General features: G+C 52.7%; 1 protein-coding gene across 2 annotated transcripts; it reads right to left on the bottom strand.

Annotated features, from left to right (window-relative positions):
* Positions 1-3,211: 3,211 nt before the first annotated feature.
* Positions 3,212-17,051, bottom strand: MTG2 (mitochondrial ribosome associated GTPase 2). Of its 2 annotated transcripts, none has more exons than XM_082671455.1 (8): positions 16,832-17,051; positions 14,692-14,867; positions 10,010-10,234; positions 7,820-7,967; positions 6,432-6,547; positions 5,714-5,932; positions 5,399-5,537; positions 3,212-4,667 (listed from the first exon to the last, which is right to left on the bottom strand). In XM_082671455.1, exons 3-8 carry the CDS (start codon positions 10,211-10,213, stop codon positions 4,273-4,275), a joined length of 1,221 nt encoding a protein of 406 aa, XP_082527581.1. In that variant the 5' UTR covers positions 10,214-10,234; positions 14,692-14,867; positions 16,832-17,051; the 3' UTR covers positions 3,212-4,272. The 2 variants fall into 2 exon arrangements, with proteins under 2 accessions (XP_082527581.1, XP_082527582.1); XM_082671456.1 differs by having other exon boundaries at positions 10,010-10,218.
* Between the last annotated feature and the right edge of the window lie 2,813 nt (positions 17,052-19,864).

Below are 19,864 nucleotides of genomic sequence, written 5' to 3'. Positions count from 1 at the left end.
TTAATCAGCCATGGACCCCAGACGTTCCTCCGTGGTTCCTGTGAGCCAGCTGGCACCCCCTTGTCACGGGGAAGGCAGACAGGCGGACAGGTACCCACCATCTTAGGCAGGGGTGGCTGCTGCTGGGTCCACCCCAAGGACAGCGGGGGCAGCTGGCCTCTGCCCCCCAAGGCCCCCTCCAGGGATGGGAGAAAGGCAGGGCCCCTCGCAGAGGTACAGCCTCGCCCAAGTTGGCCCAGCCCCCCAGCCCTCCCTGCAGGCCCAGCATCAATGAGGGCTGATTCCACGACCTCCCCCGCACCTCACCCCTTCACTTCCGCCATCAGGTAAAACACAGGAGCTCAGTGCAATCTGGATTTCAGAGTCACAACAAATAATCTGTTAGTTAAGTACTGCATTCTTTGTTGTGAATCTGAAATTCAATCCTAACAGAGCCGGTGACCCTCCCCGTGTTCACAGACACTGCAGGGGCCGGGCTGGGCTCTAGGGATCCATCCAGGTCTCTGGAAGCCACGGGAAGGGACCAGGGCTGGGCTGGTGGGAGGGTGGGCGGGTGGCTGCCTGTGGCCTGGAGTCCTGGGCCTGGCCAGGGGCGGCGTGCTGGCATCCTGGGGGCACGGCCCTCTCAACCCTGAGGCTTGCTCTGCCCTTACCTGTGGCTCCCACAAGACCCCACACAGGGCAGGGGCTGCGTACCCTGGGTGGGGCTGAAGTGAGCAGGCTTGACCCCCAGGCCAGGCCGCGGGTCTTAAGCTACTCTGCTGGGCCTTAGTGTCCCCGCTGTACAGACGATGAAAACCAGGCAGCTGGGGGGGGTGACAAGCGTGGGCGTCCCGGCGACACTCCCAGTGCTGAGCGTAACAGGTTCAGTGGGCTGGGCTGGGCAACCTGCCCACCCCAAGGCCACAGCAGAAACTGGAAGGATTTCCTGGCTCTGGGAAAATATCAACCCACGGGTGCCCACTGATTCCTTGCAAGGAAAGATATTTTCCTCTAAAGAATCAAAGGATTGCAAGACAGAACGAGACCGCCCAGGGGCCCCTTCTCGGGCACGCACAGCCCCGCCCCAGAGGCCTGTGTGTCCCCTCTACTCCGTTTGGCCTTTTGCCCTTTCCGGAGAGGCGACACTCTGGCCTTGGGGGGTCCGAGCATTAGAGCCGCCCTGGCAACGAGAAGATGAACATCAACGGCAGACAGCGCCCAGAGCATGCTCACCTGCACGCGTGTGCCTGCGTAACTACATGTGCGTATGTGAGTGTGTGCGCTTAGTTCTACGTGTGTTTTCACTATGGTCAAATACATCTAAAATTTGCCCTTTCCGCCATTTCAGTGCACAGCTCAGAGGCGTGCGGCCATCCCCACCACCCACCTCCGGAACGTCCTCGTTTTCCCAAACTGGAAGTCTACCCATCAAACGCTCAGTGCGACTTCATCACAACACACGACACCGCCAGGCTCCTCGTGCTTTTAGAGCCGCAGCCACCTCCCCACCCCAGGCCGGCCCCCCTCCCACCGTCTGAATGGAATCCGCAGGCAGCCACGTGGCGCAGCCGCCTGCTGCCCTGTCGCTGGGCGGTGCTCTCCACTCCATGGTCTTTGAACGTGTGCCCTGTCCGTAAACATGCTGGCATGTATCCCCACACACGTGCATGTATTCAACTGAACTACAACCTGCCCAGCACGTCTGTTATGCCTCCGGTGCCGGCACTGTCCCGGCCCTGCGACGCAGCCCAGACCAGGAGCCTCGTGGCGGTAGGGGCTGATGCGGAAGGCCAGGCCAGGGGGCCATACGCCTGACAGCGGCTGGCGGGGCGCAGGGCAGGGCCCTTGTGGGTGGGGCTGCTTGATCAGGTGGTCAGAGGCCCCCAGCTGGGGGGCATTCATAGGGTGTCTGAGGACGGGCACTTGCATCACAGGGACTGGCAGCACAAAAGCCTGCTGTCCTGGAGGGTCCTTAGTGTAGCCAAGAAGCAGCTGGAGCAGAGGACAGAGGGAGGGGATGGGCAGCAGGGGAGGGCAGGCCAGGTCAGGGCTGGGGCTTTGCTGGAGGGAGGGGGTGGCCCAAGATGGGGTGGAGGAAGGACCCGTGCATACAGGGATTATGGCGCCTGCGCTGCCGTGCGGGGAGACCAAGGGGCCTGAGCAGGGTACTAGAATAGAGTGCTGACTGGGCTGACGGCACCCTCAAATTCACAAGCACTGGAAACTTACAATGTGACCTTATCTGGAAATAGGGTCTTTGCCAATGAATTAGAGAGTAAAGCGGGAGGGAGAGGAGACCAGGGAGGAGACGGCCACCCCGCCCCGGGAGGCCCCGCCAGGCGCTGAGCCCACCGCCTGCATGGGAACAGAGGGCCAAGGGCACAGAGAAGAAATCTCAGGGAAAGGCTGGCGGCTGGAGCTTCTGGGAGACGAAATCAGTAGGGGAGGGACGACGCTGGGACAGAAACACCACGCAGAGGAAGAGGTAAAGCCAGGCAAAGAAACAAGGCGGGGCTGTGCCAGCCCCCAGCGAACGAGGGCCCCACGGAGACGGCCAAGCGCCTGGCCCCACAGCCCACGCCCTGCTGGCCTGACGCAGACCCAGGCCACCCGGTGCGGCCGTGGGGAGGGCACAGGGAGGGGGACATGAGAAAGCGAAGTCCCGTCCAGGGGCCAGAGGTCAACAGGTGGCGCCCCGGGCTGATCAAGGAAGCAAGAGTTGCTGAGACTTTGGAGCAGGTCACTGAGCGGGAACGGCCAGAAGAGGTGGGCCCGGCTGAAGCTGGGCCTGGGGAGCGGGCCACGGCTCTTGCTTGGCACCCACCCACCCGTCAAATAGTCTTCAAACTAAAAGAAACCTAAACGCACCTGACATCAGCCACCACGCACTCGCTCATTCCACAAATACGTACTGGTGCCCCCTTGGGGTCAGGTCCTGAGGCTGCTGGGGGCACAGTCGAGAACAGGACAGAGCCCCTGCCCTCTGGGGCACCCCTTCTGGGTCAGCTACGGGAGGCATCTTGAGCGTCTCCCCTCTGAAGAGCACACGTGGTGGGCGCCCAGCAAGCAAGATGAAAGGCCGTGGATAATTAATGCTGCTCTTCGCGGTGGCCTGAGAGAGAGCAAATACATGCAAAACCCAGCTCTGGTTTCCAGAACACAAGGACCTCTGAAATTACAAGGCATTGAAATAAAGGTTCAGGTAAAGGACTCTTGTTCTAGTTGCAAATTTGATGTCAGATCAAAACGGAATTGCTCCTGAAAGCTCAGGCGCTGGCTTATTATTCGAGGTTTGCCCAACCCCCACGTGTGGAAAAGACACTGGCCTAAGTGCACCCAGCGGCCCAGCTGCCTCCGGACCCTGAGGCTGATCCCCAAAGGGCCCCGGGTCCCTTCTCCACTCATCCCTTAGGCCCTCAGGGACACATCAGATGCATCAGACTTTATTTGGGGGGAACAAAAGTTCCAGGCCATTTTGCCGGATGAGCAGGCTAGGAGCAGCTGCGCCGTCCTCACGGGGCACCTGCAGTCAGGGGACGCTGGGGGCGCGGGCGCGGCTCCCATCGACACCTAGAAGCACAAACCTGAGACACTGGCTACCCTGGGGGACGGCGCTGCCATGCCCCACCTGCAGTCCGCAGTTAATAACCTGTTCGCGTGTACTAAGTGGGTCAGAAGCCACACGTCCCTGGGTCGGATACTGGGAGCAGTCGTGAAGCTCGGTTCCCAAAGAGCACGGCGCCGTCTGGGACAACAGGGCGGGTGTCACCCTCACTGCTTGCCTCAGACGGCGGCATCTGAGGATTGCACCTGCAAATGCTTTCCCTCCCCCGGCCCTCGCACAGCAGAGCATCCCCGCCAAACTGCGCTCACGGGGCGTGTTGACAGCCGTGGAATCAAGGGCCCACCTCTGCGACAGCTGCCGCCACCCAAGGGTCAGCAGGGAACACCGGCTCCCACCCCCCGTGTGCACTTGGCAGCATTTGGCGACATCAGGCAGAGTGTGGTCCCTGCTAATCAGGGGCGAATTAACACAGACGAGCCCATCGTAGCACATCAGTCGCATGCAGGCGGGCGCGGGAAGCACCGGGAACAGATGGGCGGGTGCGTGAGCGTCCACCGCCCCAAGGTCCCAGGCCCAGGGCAGGGGGGCGCATTGGTGGGGAGCCCTGAGCTGGTGGGGAGGCCGCTGCACGAAGGCCTCTGATTCTTTGGGGCTCCTTCCTCATCACCGGTCACAGTCAGCCTGCCTGGGCACTGCCCATGCCACCTCCCGGCCTACCACCTCCACTACCACCGGAGAGGCTGGCGGCCCCGCTCCAGCTCCGTGGCCACGTGGTCATCGTGCAGCTCCTTCAGATGCAGCAGCAGCCCCTCCAGGTTCTCCCCAGTGGCCGCTGACAGGGCGATGGCCTCTCGGCCTAGGCGGGCCTGCAGCTGGGGCAGCTGGGCTCTGGCCTGAGGGAGGTCGACCTTGTTCGCCACGACGGCATGGGGTCTCTCGGACAGGCCTTCCCTGTACTGTTCTAGCTCGTACTTCAGGTCATCCAGCTGCGTCCACGGCTCTGGCACCGAGAGGTCCAGCACGAACAGGAGGAAGGGGCAGCGCTCGATGTGCCTCAGGAAGGCCAAGCCCAGGCCCCGGTTCCGGTGGGCTCCGCGGACAATGCCCGGGATGTCGGCCACTGCGGAGGAGAAGAGCAGACGGTCCAGGAGGGGAACCTGAGACCTCTGAGTTCTGATCCTCTCCTTCCAAGGAACACCTTGCAAGTGAAGTTGTTCAATTTACTGCCTCAGTGATGCATCAGGCCAATTACCATCTGAGGCATCTCAGCTTTCAGCTCTGCTAATGCTTTGAAGTATCTGGTTGACAGGCGTGATGACAGATCAGTCTAAATAGAACTACTTAACACATTGCAGTCTTTCTGGCTTCAAAAATGATTCAAAAAAGGGGAAGACGGCTTCCTGTACTCTATTAATAATTGGATTACCGATAGAAACGATAGCGTCTTCTGCAAGTATAAAGCGCTACACAAATCGCGTCGCCAGCAGGCTGACTATTTTTAATGGGTACATTATCTTCTGGAAAGTTTTCTTCTCTCAAAATGGTACAGGGAAAGCTTTTTAAATCACACGTTGTCCACATGACTGATGGTGCCGAGTTCCCCATAGATGAAAGAGAAGAATAGAGGCGGTGAAAAGGAATAATTTCCCCAGGTTTGAAATTTAAACTCCAATTCCTGCACTGCCACTAACAGATGCCTGGGGGAGAGGGTGGGAAGCAAACCTAAAACCTGATTCTGATAAAGAACCACAGTTTTCAAATGAAGAAAACAACGCTACACGCAAGAGTTACATAAGCATTGCTCTGAACCCCATCGTCGCCCTGACTCTCTGAGAGGCCCTGGTGTCCTACCTGCTATTTGCTGGTGGTCCTCGCAGTGAACAACCCCCACGTGCGGGTTCAGGGTGGTGAATGGGTAGGAGGCCACAGTGGGCCTTGCGTTGGAAATGGCCCGGAGAAGCGAGGATTTCCCCGCGTTGGGGAATCCGACCTGGAAGAGAGTGGGGACGGCCAAGGTCGGGGGTCTTGGGTCGGGAACCGGGGACGAGGACAGCAGGGCTCCTGACGAAGCCAACAGGCTCTGATGGGAGAAAGTGGGCTGCCCAGCCGCCGCCCTCCTGGCATGTCCCCCACCATCCTCCCGCCGGGGCTTCAGGTGACACCCACCAGCCCAGCGTGTGCCACCGTTTTGAGCTCCAGGAAGAGGACCCGCTCCTGACCCGGCTGTCCGGGGGTACAAGTCGTGGGCGCTCGGTTGCTGTTGGCCAGGAAAAAGCGGTTGCCCTTTCCGCCTGCCCCGCCCAGTGCTGCGATGAACTCATCACCCGGGTGCGAGAGGTCAGCCAGGACTTCGTTTCCCTCCTTCACCAAAGTGCCCACGGGGACCTGAAAAATAACAAGTGCTTATAGGGGCAGCATGAGAAGGGAGGCACAACTAAGCTCCACAAAGGGACAAAGGACCTGGGAAAGGGCCCAGCCCTAAAGGGCTTGAGAGGCTGACTGCACTGCAGGCAAACTGCATAAATGGCTTTTCCCAACAGTGCGTCTAAAGCATCAGGGTGAACAAAAGCATCTGGAAAACGAGAGTGATGCTGAAAGCACAAACTCTCCACTCGTAGGGAGGTGCCCGAGAGGGTAGGTGGGGGCAGATCACGGGGCTGGAGACAGCGGGGGAGACCTGCGGGCCCCACGGGGCTGGAGACAGCGGGGGAGACCTACGGGCCCCTCGCCGTAAATATAATCGTCTCATGACTTTCTGAACAGGTGACACATTCACATGGTATGAAATCAGCACAGAGTCCCCGTCCAGGGTTGCTCTGTGGAGGACGGGGCCCCTCTGGACCACTCGGCAGGACCTGGGAGCTTGATGGTCCAGATGGCCTACCTGGATGTAGAGGACGGCGCCGCTTCGCCCAAAGCAGTTCTTCCTGCCGCCGGCTCCTCCGTCAAAGCCCTGGTACTGAGACAGGACTGAGGACAGGGACTTGACTTGCCGGTCAACTGGAAGTCAGAGCGAGAAGCGTCATCTCCCTCTGTGTCAAAGGCAGACCCATCTCATGTTGTTAAGTTTCTTTTGTTCAGATTCAGAACGTTAAGAATGCACCTGGGACGGGACCTCCCTGGTGGCACAGTGGTTAAGAATCCACCTGCCAATGCAGGGAACACGGGTTCGAGCCCTGGTCCGGGAAGATCCCACATGTCATGGAGCAACTGAGCCCGTGTGCCACAACTACTGAGCCTGCGCTCTAGAGCCCGTGAGCCACAACTACTGAGCCTGCGCTCTAGAGCCCCTAAGCCACAACTACTGAACCCACGCATCACAACTACTGAAGCCCAGGTGCCTAGAGCCCATGCTCCGCAACAAGAGAAGCCACTGCAATGAGAAGCCTGCGCACCACAACAAAGAGTAGCCCCCGCTCTCCGCAACTAGAGAAAACCCACGTGCAACCACAAAGACCCAACACAGCCAAAAATAAATAAATAAATAATAAAATAAAAATGAAAAAAAAAATCTAAAGAATGCACCTGGGACCACGGAATAAAGTTGTAGCAAAAGTCGCTAAACTAGCAATGTGATTTTTTTTTTTTTGCAGTACGCGGGCCTCTCACTGTTGTGGCCTCTCCCGTTGCGGAGCACAGGCTCCAGACGCGCAGGCTCAGCGGCCATGGCTCACGGGCCCAGCCGCTCCGCGGCATGTGGGATCTTCCCATCCCGGACCGGGGCACGAACCCGTGTCCCCTGCATCAGCAGGCGGACTCTCAACCACTGCGCCACCAGGGAAGCCCGCAATGTGATTTTTTGAAAAATTTAATTTCCTATTTTCTTTCAAAAAATACTACAATTTTCAAACAATTCAAAAATTACCCATAATGTCATCATCATCTTGAAAACAGCTGTACTTACTATGCTGTGAATGGTTACTGAGGGGACTAGTTTGCTAATATTTGTGCTCCATGTGTGTCAGGGCAATCAGTACCCTTTCAGCACTTGACTGAGATAGTAACAGATTAACCCTTTGACAGACTGTACCAGAATGTTAGATTCCCTGACAGTAAACTGTCTTTGTGTTCCTGAAATAAAAAAAACCAAAACCATCAAAGTTGGTTTTGGGTGGATTATCTAAATGTGAACATCCACGTAATTTAATAAAATGATGTCCACAGGTCAATTTTTGAATCCAACTTCCTGTTAGGATAAGAAGGTGAAAACTCCCCACCCCGGAGGCGCGCAGACACAGCGCGTTTCCCCGGGCTGCCCCTCGGGACACCTGCCTCTCAGGATGACGTGGCCGCCGTAGCCTCCGTCGCCACCATCGGGGCCTCCAAACTCCTTCCGGGGCTCACTGTGGAAGCAGCTTACCCCGTCACCTCCGCGTCCCCCTCGGACAAGCACTCGGCGATGGTCCACAAAATGCCTTTTCTGCAGAGAACACACAGAGGCCTGTCGTTATTAACTCTGCAGTCCTCCCAAGGACCAAGCAGTCATTTGTAATGTACCTTTTCTACCCATGACAGGCTTTAAAATTAGAAGCTAATGACATTAATATTGCTAATCACGCCTAAGATGCAAATATAAGAAAGAGTTCCCACAAGTCACTGCTATTTGTAGGCAAATGTAAATCAACAACGCAGATGTTAAAAGTGCTCAGCGTGGAATACACATCCCAGTCACGAACTCCACGCTAAAAACCTAAATAAAACGCAGTTTAGGAGATACCCCTTAAATAAAGCGTCTTCCCAGCTTTTTCAAATAGAAACACGTTATTGAAATAACAGGTCTTTAAAAAAAAAAAAAAAAGAAAGAACAGGTCTTTACTAATGGAGAGTTCTGCTCCTCAGGACGAGAGAATGAGAGTGACAGTCCCTGGGCCATTATCAGGCTTCCAACTAAGAACAGAAGTCTTCTGTGGCTGACTGAACAGGGCTCCTTTTTTTTTTTTTTTTTTTTTTTGCGGTATGTGGGCCTCTCACTGTTGTGGCCTCTCCCATTGCGGAGCACAGGCTCCGGACGCGCAGGCTCAGCGGCCATGGCTCACGGGCCCAGCCGCTCCGCGGCATGTGGGATCTTCCCGGACCGGGGCACGAACCTGTGTCCCCTGCATCGGCAGGCGGACTCTCAACCACTGCGCCACCAGGGAAGCCCCAGGGCTCCTTTTTTAAATGTGGTGATGCAGACAGAGCCCTTAGCTGAGAGCAAGTTTTTCTCTAGGTCCCTAAGGGAGACACAACCTACCTAAAGAATCAGAACTAACTAACCAGGTTAACATATATATATATATATGTATATATATTTTTTAACATTTATTTATTCGGCTGCGCCGGGTCTTAGCTGTGGCACACGGGATCTTCGTTGTGGCGTACGGGATCTTCGTTGCGGCGTGCGGGATCTAGTTCCCTGACCAGGGATCAAACCTGAGCCCCTGCATTGGGAGCGCAGAGCTTTAACCACCAGGGAAGTCCCCTAACCAGGTTAATATTTAATAAACGCTTGCTCACAGGACAAGATGTCCAGCTGCCCAAGGTGCCAGGGTGCAGTGTTGAGGACGCCACTCCCAGCCCAGCCGTCCTGTCTCGAGGAGCCCACCTGCTCCCCGCACATGTGCACAGGCTGACGTGGCCGCCCACATGGCCCCTCCATGGGGACCAGGGCATCTGCATTTCCATCCACTACTCCATAAGCAGATCTTTTTTTAAAGGAAAATACAGAAATACTTTATGATGCTCTGGCACCACCACATGGAAAAACCATGAATTACTGTTTCAAAAACGCAATGTACAATTTTGAACATAATGGAAATCAACCCCGATGGGAAAAAAGCACAACTAAGGAGCATCGTACAGAAGATAAAACTTAAGAGTCAATGTTTACATTCTGGGGAGGAGACAAAACCACGTGAAAACTTGATATATCTGAGTGCACACGCTGACTGCCAAAGTAATTTTCCACATGAAGTACTGTTTGCCCTATGAGCCTTAATTGGAAGCCGCACTTGGGAGGAAACAAAGTGGATTATAAACATGTGTATTCTTGAATTTAATTAAAGATCATTCATGTTTTAAACAGGTTTTGATAAACAGAATAAAAAACATGTAAGCCTTGGAGAACTATAAAACTAAAGGTGCATGCCCCGGTCCCCACACCCCCATGCCATAAATTCAGAACTATTCACATGTCCCTAAGAATATATATAGTACATATCTCAGACGCACAGGCTAACGATACATGAGCCCCAGGCGCCCTCCTGGCGAAGGGAGCGAACACGGTCATCACTTCTGGCACGCTGGGCACTGCCCTGGGTCCGCCGCAGTTTTAGGCCAGTCCAGTATTTGGTACCCGCAGGCCTTCATCTCACGGCCTCATTTCCAAGGATAAACAAAGACAAGACAACAAGAGCTCAAAACAACGCCCTGTGCCTTCAGAGGGGAAACGGCAGTCAAATTCCTTCAAGGTTAGAGCCTCACCAATTTTTTCTCCGAGAGCAGCTTCTTCCTGGGGGGCTCCTGGTGCTTGGTGCAGTCCGCACAGCTGACCGAGAGCAGCCTGGGAGAAGCGTGCTGGGGAAGGAGCCGCCCGGGCCTGGGAAACACTCGTGCCAACGGTGTCCAGCACCCCACGCCCTCCAACACCGGCCAGGATCTCGCTGCGAAAAGCCTCGAACGTATCATGGCTCCTTAACAAAAGGCAAACTGGCAAAATAAGACATCTGGTTTAAACCTGAACATGAAACCCAAACTAAAGAAGTGTGAGCACCTGGCACAGGAGAACGCTGGCGAGTGTTCCTGAAACAAATAAATGAACCAACGAATGACTTTCTTACCTCACTCACCACCTTCCACCCCGAGTCATGCCCTATTAGCCTATATGCTACTTGGAGGGAGTTCCCTGGCGGCCTAGCAGTTGGGACTCTGGGCTTTCACTGCCGGAGGTCCGGGTTCGATCCCTGGTCAGGGAACTGAGATCCCGCAAGCTGCACAGCGCAGCGAAAGCAAGTCTCCTTAGCCTATATGCTACTTGGGGGAAAGATCTGTGTACAAAGGATTACATCATTAAATCTCTTGCAACTCTGGAATATACTCCCTATAGAATAGCAAATACCTGCTAAATGAAAATATTAAAAAGGAAATCTCAGCCTCAAATCCAAATTTCTTAAAAATAAAAACACCCATTTACTCAGATGCTATGGTGTTATCCTGCACAGTTTGAAATGGTCCAACTGGAACACAGTGGGGTATTTCCTATGGGTGCAGTGGGTAAGCCGCCAGACTCTGCACAAGGACCTCTGCCCCTTTCCCCCAGGGCGACCTAGGACAGTTCACTCATCTGACGACGGACCAGGCTGGGAGGGACAGAAGGCACGACAGCAGTACCTGGCCCATGTGAAAACTCAGTAAGCGTGAGCCACTTTTCATTAACTAAGAGCTGTTTACACCACTGCTCGTTCATTAAACAGCTCGTGATAATTGTATATCTTGTGGGTGCTGAGGGCCAACGCGAGGAATCTCAGGCCCAGCCCTCCAGGAGACGACAACCCCTCCCCGTCCACTGTTCTGAACGTCACCCACTTCCAATGTCCCTGCTTCACAGGCACACGTGTGCCACATAAAAGGAAACCACTGAGGCTTTCCTCCCATGGTTAAGTACGAACTACACATACAGAAGGGATATAAATGTACACGCATTACTTTAAAAATAATCATAAAGCCACCACGTGCGCAACACAGCAGGCGAGGACACAGGGCTCGCCTTTTCCATTGAAGCCCCTCCTGTACCTCCTGCTCCACACCTCCTGACCCTTCTGAAAAGGAAATACTTCCTTGGTGGGAGCTATTCCCTCTGCATGGCACTGAAAAGCTTTGCTTTTTGTTCGGAAACAATCAGGTATAGAAAAGTTCAAAGGAGAGTCCGTGAATCACTTGAGGGTGAGCGGCCGACCCGACACCGAACCCCCAACCCCCCGGACACGGCAGTGTGGCTCCCTGTGGACAGAGGCACCCCTACGGAACCGGGGGGATGGCCTTTGAAACCGGGCCACCAGCCACGCCCAGACCCCCAGCTTTGGCTAACGGTCCCTATAGCGGCTCCCACAGCAAAGGGTCCGGCTCAGAACCACGAGCTGCGTTTTGCTGCCACGTCTCTGCAGCCCCTCCCTGACTCTCGTGCCCGACACCTGGAAGGTCACAAGCCAGCTGTTCTGCAGCGTGTCCTCGTTTTCCCTCTGACGGACGTCCCTTTGTGACGAGCCGCGGGCAATGCACCTTTGGCAGGAATTTCACACGAGTCAGGGGCCTTGCTCACCCTGCACACGGAGCTCCCGCGCAGCTTCCCTGCGTCGGGGCGCCCCTCCCTCCCTGTGTAGTTACGAGGACCTCGGGGGAGGTGGTCTGAGACTGTGCAAATCCCGTTCCTCATAAACTGCCCATTTACTCATCTTTACGGGCTCAGTTTCCTATTTTATTCAGTTAGCTACGCTGTTACTATCATTTACTCCAATGCTCAAATTGCCTCTGGTTTGGGCAGTGGCAGCCCATCCCTTGGCTTTGGTGTCCTTCTGGCACGTGCCCCTCAACCTGTGAGCGCTCCCTGCTTCCTGCCACGAAATGTTCCACGCTCACCGGGCACTCTCCCTGGTTGACCCTGAAACCAGCCTTTACTCCAAGGAGCCCTGGTTCTTTTAGTGGAGAATGGTATTTACAAGGCCACCTGTATGCTGGGGGGTGCTCAGGGGTCCTGGGGTGGTGCTGCTCGTGGGTCCCCTCCGTGGACAGAGCAGACGAAGGTAAACGCATCCACACACAACACTCACATCTGTAGTCACTGCTACACCGATCCATCCACAGTTTTAGAGCAGCATCTTTTGAAAACCATGGGTTCACACCTATAATCCCAATTCCAATTCAACACCACAAGGTTCTAATTTTCTCCTTCTGTCTTTGCAAGTCCATCCTCTGACTGTCAGAGTCCCGGCTCCATTACCTGCAGTATGTTTACTCACCCAACCTCGACAGTAACCAAACCTTCACCTCCTGACGTAGGTGCTCTCCCCTTCCACTGGGCCGCCCCTCCATGGGGACACCCTCCTCCTGTTATCTTCCTGTTAATGTATTGTCCTAAATACACCTTTATTTCAGAATGATTTTAGATTTACAGAAAAGGTGATATTCCCATATACATCTTATCCAGTTTCCCCTAATATTAGCATCTTACATGACCAGGGTACACTTGTCAAAACCAAGAAACCAACCCTGCTATGTTATTATTAATTAAACTCAGGATGCCATTTGGATTTCACGTTTCCCCATGAATATCCTTTTTCTGTTCCAAGATCCCACACTGCATTAAGCCCTCTTAAAAGATATTTTTAAAGTGCTAAAAGAAAAAAAGTCCCACCCAGCATTATTACACAGCCTGTGAAAATATCCTTCAGGGAGGGAAATGAAGTAAGACATGCTGGGTGGTGGGAGACACTGTCTCCACAAGCAGTACCCCAGAAAGAAAATGACACCACAGGGAAACCCCAACCTTTAGGAATGAGGAGACAGCAACAGAGATGGTAAGTATAAAAGACTATTTTGGGGGGACTTTCCTGGTGGCGCAGTGGTTAAGAATCCACCTGCCAGTGCAGGGGACACGGGTTCAATCCCTGGTCTAGGACAATCCCACATGCCACAGAGCAACTAAGCCCGTGTGCCACAACTACTAAGCCCACGCACCACAACTACTGAAGCCTGCGCGCCTAGACCCCGTGCTCCACAACCAGAGAAGCCACAGCAATGAGAAGCCCACGCACCACAACAAAGAGTAGCCCCCGCTCGCCGCAACTAGAGAAAAGCCCGCATGCAGCAACGAAGACCCAACGCAGCCAATAAATAAGTAAATGAATAAAAGTACCTATCCTTTAAAAAAAAAAAGAAAAAGACTATTTTTTCCTTGTAAGAGTTTTAAAATATGTATGACTGTAGAAAGAAAATTATAACACTGTCCAGTGGGTTTCCCATGCATGCAGAGGTGACTGCAAGGTTTCCACATTTCTGTGAAGTGGCACAAGTCTGAAGTCTAAGTGGATCATGAAAGGTTAGGTAAGTGGATCACTGTAATCTCCAGAGCAACCACTAACATGTATCTCAGAGATATGTCCAAAGCCAATAAGTAGACGAAATGGAATGCTAAAAGCCTTTCCGATAACTCAAAAGAAAGGGGACAGCAGGACAAAGAAGAGGCACAAAGGGAAAACAAATAATAAAATGGTACCCTAAACCTAACCATACACGTAACTCAGACAAAACAGACTTCCAGAAAAAGAGCATTTCCTAAGATGAACAAAGGCATCTGATAATGACAAATGGAATTAGTCATCAGGAAGGCCTAACAATTAAAAATGTGCGTGATAGGGCTTCCCTGGTGGCGCAGTGGTTGGGGGTCCACCTGCCGATGCAGGGGACGCGGGTTCGTGTCCCGGTCTGGGAAGATCCCACATGCCGCGGAGCGGCTGGGCCCGTGAGCCATGGCCGCTGAGCTTGCGCGTCCGGAGCCTATGCTCCGCAACGGGAGAGGCCACAGCAGTGAGAGGCCCGTGTACTGCAAAAAATAAAATAAAATAAAATAAAATAAAATAAAAAAGAAGAGGTAAAACTGCAGAAAATATGACTGTCTCCACAGCAAATTCCAGTGAAATCTATAAAACAAAGATTAGAATTAATATACAAAGAAGCAAGGTTTTTGTTTTGTTTTGTTTTTTATAAATTTATTTATTTAATTAATTTATTTTTGGCTGCGTTGGGTCTTCGTTGCTGCGCACAGGCTTTCTCTAGCTGCGGCGAGCGGGGGCCGCTCCTCGTTGCGGTGCGCCGGAAGAAGCAAGGTTATTGGTTACAAGGTTAATTTGCAAAAGTCAACTGTGTTCTTCTATACTAGCAGCAAACTATAAAATGAAATTAAGACAACAATCCCATTTACAGTGACACCAATTACAAAAGCATCTAGCTTAACAATAAGCTTAACAATAAACATTTAAGACCTCTACCTCACTACTGGCAAGATACTGTTCTAAGTGTTTTCCAGGGATTAATGCATTTAACTCTCATAACAGCCCTGTAAAGAAAGTACAGATGAGGACACAGAGGCAAAGAGAGGTGAAGTGACTTACCCAAGGTCACAGATCTCTCAGATGGGAGGAGTGGAGTGCGAAAGCAGGGTGTCAAGGGGCAAAACCAACCACCTGATCATCAAAGAAGCACACCCACAGCTAAGTCTGTTGGAGAGCTACGCCATCTGTCCCGGCCGGGTTGAAAACCAAGCTTCTGGGCACTGGTAACACGAAACCTGAAAGCGATCAATTAGAGGTGACGATCAGAAAGCCAACCAGAGACCTGAACTCTGAATCTTGCCTAATGTGGAGTACTCCTCCTTTTTACCTCTTCAGTGTGTTTGGAAAAATCTGCTGAACGCGTGCCGTGGCTCTCCCTTGCCACGTGAACAAGTTCACTTTGGTTTCACATGACTATTTGGTCTTTGTTTTCCTTCTAATGCTTTACCTGCTCTGGCCAATAGCCCCATGTGGCTATTAAGTTTAAATTAACTAAAAAAATTTTAAACGTAAAAATTCAGTCCCTCAGTCACACAAGCCACATTTCAAGTGCTCACAGCCACATGGGGCCAGTGGGTACCACAATGGCCAGCACCCATTAGCACCTTTCCACCATTACAGAAAGTTCTACTGGACAGCGCTGGTCTTTATTGTGCAGTGGGAACTCAGATTCCTCCTAGGAGCATCCCTCTTCCTGGGCCCAGCAGAGCAGAGTACAAAAGGTGGGACGGTGGTGAAAGCTGAGGGCCCAGAGTCAATCAGACTTCATGATTACAGGATGGGGGCTTTAAAAAATGCTGGGAAGGCGCTCAATACACAGCAAGGGCTCCACTTTGTTCTGTAAAGTGTTAAGATCAGTTCTACTGGTCCATACACATTATTATCTGCCAGGAGCCTCTAAGATCCTCCTACGGAAATTTTAATTTTTTTGTTTTTGTTTTTGTTTTGTTTTGCAGTACGCGGGCCTCTCACTGTTGTGGCCTCTCCCGTCACGGAGCACAGGCTCAGCGGCCATGGCTCACGGGCCCAGCCGCTCTGCGGCACGCGGGATCCTCGCGGACCGGGGCATGAACCCGCGTCCCCTGCATCGGCAGGCGGACTCTCAACCACTGTCCCACCAGGGAAGCCCGGAAATTTTAAATTTTTTTCCATGGGAATTCCCCGGCGGTCCAGTGGTCAGGACTCTGCGCTCTCACTGCCGAGGGCCCAGGTTCAATCCCTGGTCAGGGAACCCCCCAAGCTGCTCGGCCAAAAACAAACAAACAAAAATCCCTTACAACCACCCTGTGAGGGGTAACAGTGCATGCTGTTTTTTTCCATCTGCTTTTCTAGACCCCTTTTCCACCCTGCTCCGTTTCAGAAGCCTACCCTGCATGACTACTCTCAGCTACCTTGCCGTGGGGCGGAGACTGCAGGGAGGCGCAGGAGGGCTGGATCCTGACTGAAGGTCGACCTCCAGCCGAGGAAGCCCCGTCTATGCTGCTCTCTGCTGGTCCTGGTAACTGGCCCTCCCCTTATCCTGGGGTGTCCAGGAGCAGAAGCAACTCCACTGTTACTACCGCGTGATAAAAACACTAACTCCGCTGTTTCCCTGCACACTCCGCTTTAAACTGGGCCTTTACAAACCCTCCTTAAAGTATCCTAAAGTGATGGTGCCATAACTTCCGACCCTTACATTTTTTATGCCGTTTTGTTTTGTTTACCACGCTGCCTGGCATGCGGGGTCTCAGTTCCCCGACCGGGGATCGAACGGTGCCCCCTGCAGTGGAAGCGCGGAGTCTTAACGGCTGGACCGCCAGGGAAGAAGCCCCTTTACGCCCACTCTAAAGCAGTGGAGGCTGAGACTCAGAGTCTCTCGCGTGCCCAACACAGTGTCCTCGCTGCCCGTATTTCACAGCAGGGTTCTTCAAATCAGGGATGTGTACGCGACCACCATCCAAGGGAACCGAGGCAAGGGTCATTTTAAAACGATCAGTTTTGTGCTCCTTAACTGTGGACACGTTTTCTCTGCTAAAGCGTATCTGCCTGGGAACCGACTTGCGTTGAAAAGCGTGATCTCCTTTCCGCTCGTGTCGTGAGAAGGGCCCTCTACAGAAGGAAGCCCCCTCCAGCGAGCTGGCCCCAAGGACACGCCTCCCTCCTCCCGACAGGCCCGCGAGCAGGACAGACCCCGGTGTCCACAGCGGCGCGGACGGCGTACCCGGTGCCGGCCCAGCCCGCCCAGAGCGCCCTCGCAGGAGGACGCCGCTCCTGTGCGAACGCTCACGCTGTTCGGTGCAACCGCGCGCCACAGCAGGTACAGAGCAACATCCGGGAGGAACCGTTTCACACTCAGGACCTCGACCCAAAGGAGTCTCCGGGCCACCCGAGCACGCCCACGCGCGCTGAGGGGAAGCCGGAAGCCCGGGCCGTGGACGCGAGGGCTCCCCCGGCCGCTATTTGCACTCACCACTCCAGACGGCACGCCACTTCCGGGGCCGGCTCCACGGGTCACTTCCGGGGCGGGTCCCGCCTGCGCAGGGCTCCCCTGCGCGCATGTGCGGCGCGGGAGGGGGTTGGGAGGGGAAAAAACGGAGCTGCTCGCGTCTGCGCAGAGGTGAGCGTGGTCTCCGGCGTGTGGAGCGGGCGCACCTCGGGACCCGGGGACCCGGGGACCCGGGGATGCAGGGATCCCGGGCCCGGCAGCCGTCTCCCCGCCGGGGCTTCCGGTTCCCCATCACCTCACGGAAACTCAGTCTCCAGGACGGTTCTCGAAGAGCCAGTTTATTAATTACAACAAAGGCATAAACAACTTAGACGCCAAAGTCCGGCTGAGGAGAGAAACGGACGGGTGAGGATGGTTGTCCGGGACCGGGCTGTGCTCACGGACGAGACGGCGTGACCTGGTCAGTCAGGGCTGGGAAGTCACACGGAAACGCCCTCCTCTCGGTCCGAGTGTGAGCGGCCGCCGCGCACGGACCGCCGAGGCCCGGCTGCGGCTGCGGGCGCGCGAGGGATGCTCGGGCCGGAGGCGGCGGGGCCAGCCGGCGGCCTGGGCGCTGTCGGCACCTCCGCGGGCCGCGCCGGTCACCGCTCGAGGCCCGCCCCGCCCGGGGCTCGGCCGTGGCAACTCGGCGGCACTGACCGCACCGCACCGCGCGAGCGACTCTCGGGCCTAAGCGTCTGCAGACATTCGTGTTGCGGAAGAGGAGACACGAAACAGTGAACGAAAACGAGCTGCTGGCATCACTTTCCCCACAATATTACATAAAAACGGACAGCACGTTAAATAAACATTTTGTTATTAATCATTAAATATATGAACACCGACAATCATGTATAAATTAGGAAATAGATGTACAAACTATTTCACAAAGTGCTTTTAAAAATATATACACAACATTCAAGAAATTCTTAATGTAAGACATTTCAGATTGAAGTTTCGGGATAAGTTTTTTTAAGTGTCCTTTTCCTTCAAAAAGTATTAATACAGCACTTAAAAAAAACAAACACACATACACACACATAAAAGGCATATTCCCAGATTGGCAAGGAATAAAAATAAACTATTTTCACAGTTCTCTGAAATGCTTAACATTTTCAACGGGAAAATTTAATCCCCGACTGAGTTTGCAAATTCTATGAAAATTGTCAGGAAAGAACAGGACAAAATCAAGGGAAATGACTCCCTAAATGAAATTACTAATGTCTGTGTCATTTAGCGGTTAAGGACTCTCATTTCAATAATTTAATACAGAGATGTATTTTTAAGCCCTTACCAGTGTTAAGGGTTTCTAAAAACCCGTATGTCTACAAAATAAACACTTCTATCCCAATGCATGTGTGATTCTGTCTCCACAGAGGAGGGGAGAAGGTCCTAGAACAGGACTTCTACTCGACCCGCCCCTTCTTTCCTCTGAGCCGTAGTGCTTCATCTGCAAAACAGCAACAAGTAATCGCCACTATATTCCCAGTGTGGACTGGGAATTATTCATTCCAGTAAAAACACGTCGAAGATGTCTTATACACTGTAAAGTATTCAATTCTGGATAAAGAACCACTTTCAACTTAAGACTTAATAAAACATCACCTTCAGTAGACCTGATATATGAAGAACTGGATATATTTTTATTTTCTTGGTTGTCTTGGAAATATGTCAGCATGTATCCAAAGATGTTTTTAAAGCGGTCATAATAAATATGGATATTGTTATCCAGGTAAGAGTTGATAAAATGTCCTTATGACTTATTAGTGAAATGTAGAATTTTTCCTTTGACCTGACTTTTCCACATGAGCTGTCTTTAATGTCTGCACAGAATTTAAATGGCATTTAATGTCCTAGGAATGTAAAAATGACTCAAATTTCTCTCCATAAGAGCTTTCCTTCTCATTAGGAAGAACACAGTAGAATCAGTGGTGTTCTTTTTAAAAATAAGATGTGGGGCTTCCCTGGTGGCGCAGTGATTGAGAGTCCGCCTGCCGATGCAGGGGACACGGGTTCGTGCCCCGGTCCAGGAAGATCCCACATGCTTGCGTACCGCAAAAAAATAAATAAATAAAAATAAAAAAATAAAAAAAATAAAAATAAGATGTGAATTTCAGATATCCCTAAAAGAAAAGGAACGCTTGCTTGGAGATCTGAATAAGTAGGTCCTGGAAGAAGTGGTATAAAATAAACAACTTGCCAACAGTTTGGAAAATTTGGTGTCAATATTTTAAATTATAGCTTTGGAATTGGGCATATTAAATATTAAAATTCCAGAAATGACCATCAGATAAACAAGGGCCAGAGCCAAAGTAATTCCAGAGACTACCTTCTCTTTCTTTCAGCAATACCACTCTCCCTGGGTAAGGCTAATCATTCATTGCCTTCATGGATTCCTATTTATTTAGAACATAGTCATTGATCCCTCTTTACTTTTTAATACAAAAACATATAACTTTTTGGATAAACACAATTGGTGAGAGACACAGGTAACGAGTGAGCTCTGAAAATAACGGTTCACAGCATCTCCAAATGAGGCTTAGTCATCCTTTCCATCCTGTAACAGAAACTGACGCAAATCACAGAAGATGCCTCCCACCCCCCCACCCCCCCATCGAGGCACAGGAAGAGGCTGCCATCCAGGGGCTGTGCACACGTGTCCAGCTGCGGTGCGGACAGTGAAAGACAAGTTTACAACCCACGGTGCGACAGTGCAGGAGGAGTGTCAGCCCTAAGGTCTGTTTATACAAGTACGTGGACTATGGCCTC

The sequence above is a fragment of the Grampus griseus genome (genome assembly GCF_964374135.1).
Source record: "Grampus griseus genome assembly, chromosome: 14".
NCBI lineage: Eukaryota > Metazoa > Chordata > Mammalia > Artiodactyla > Delphinidae > Grampus > Grampus griseus.
Note: the sequence above shows the minus strand (reverse complement) of the source record. Positions and strands in the feature narration are given on the sequence as shown.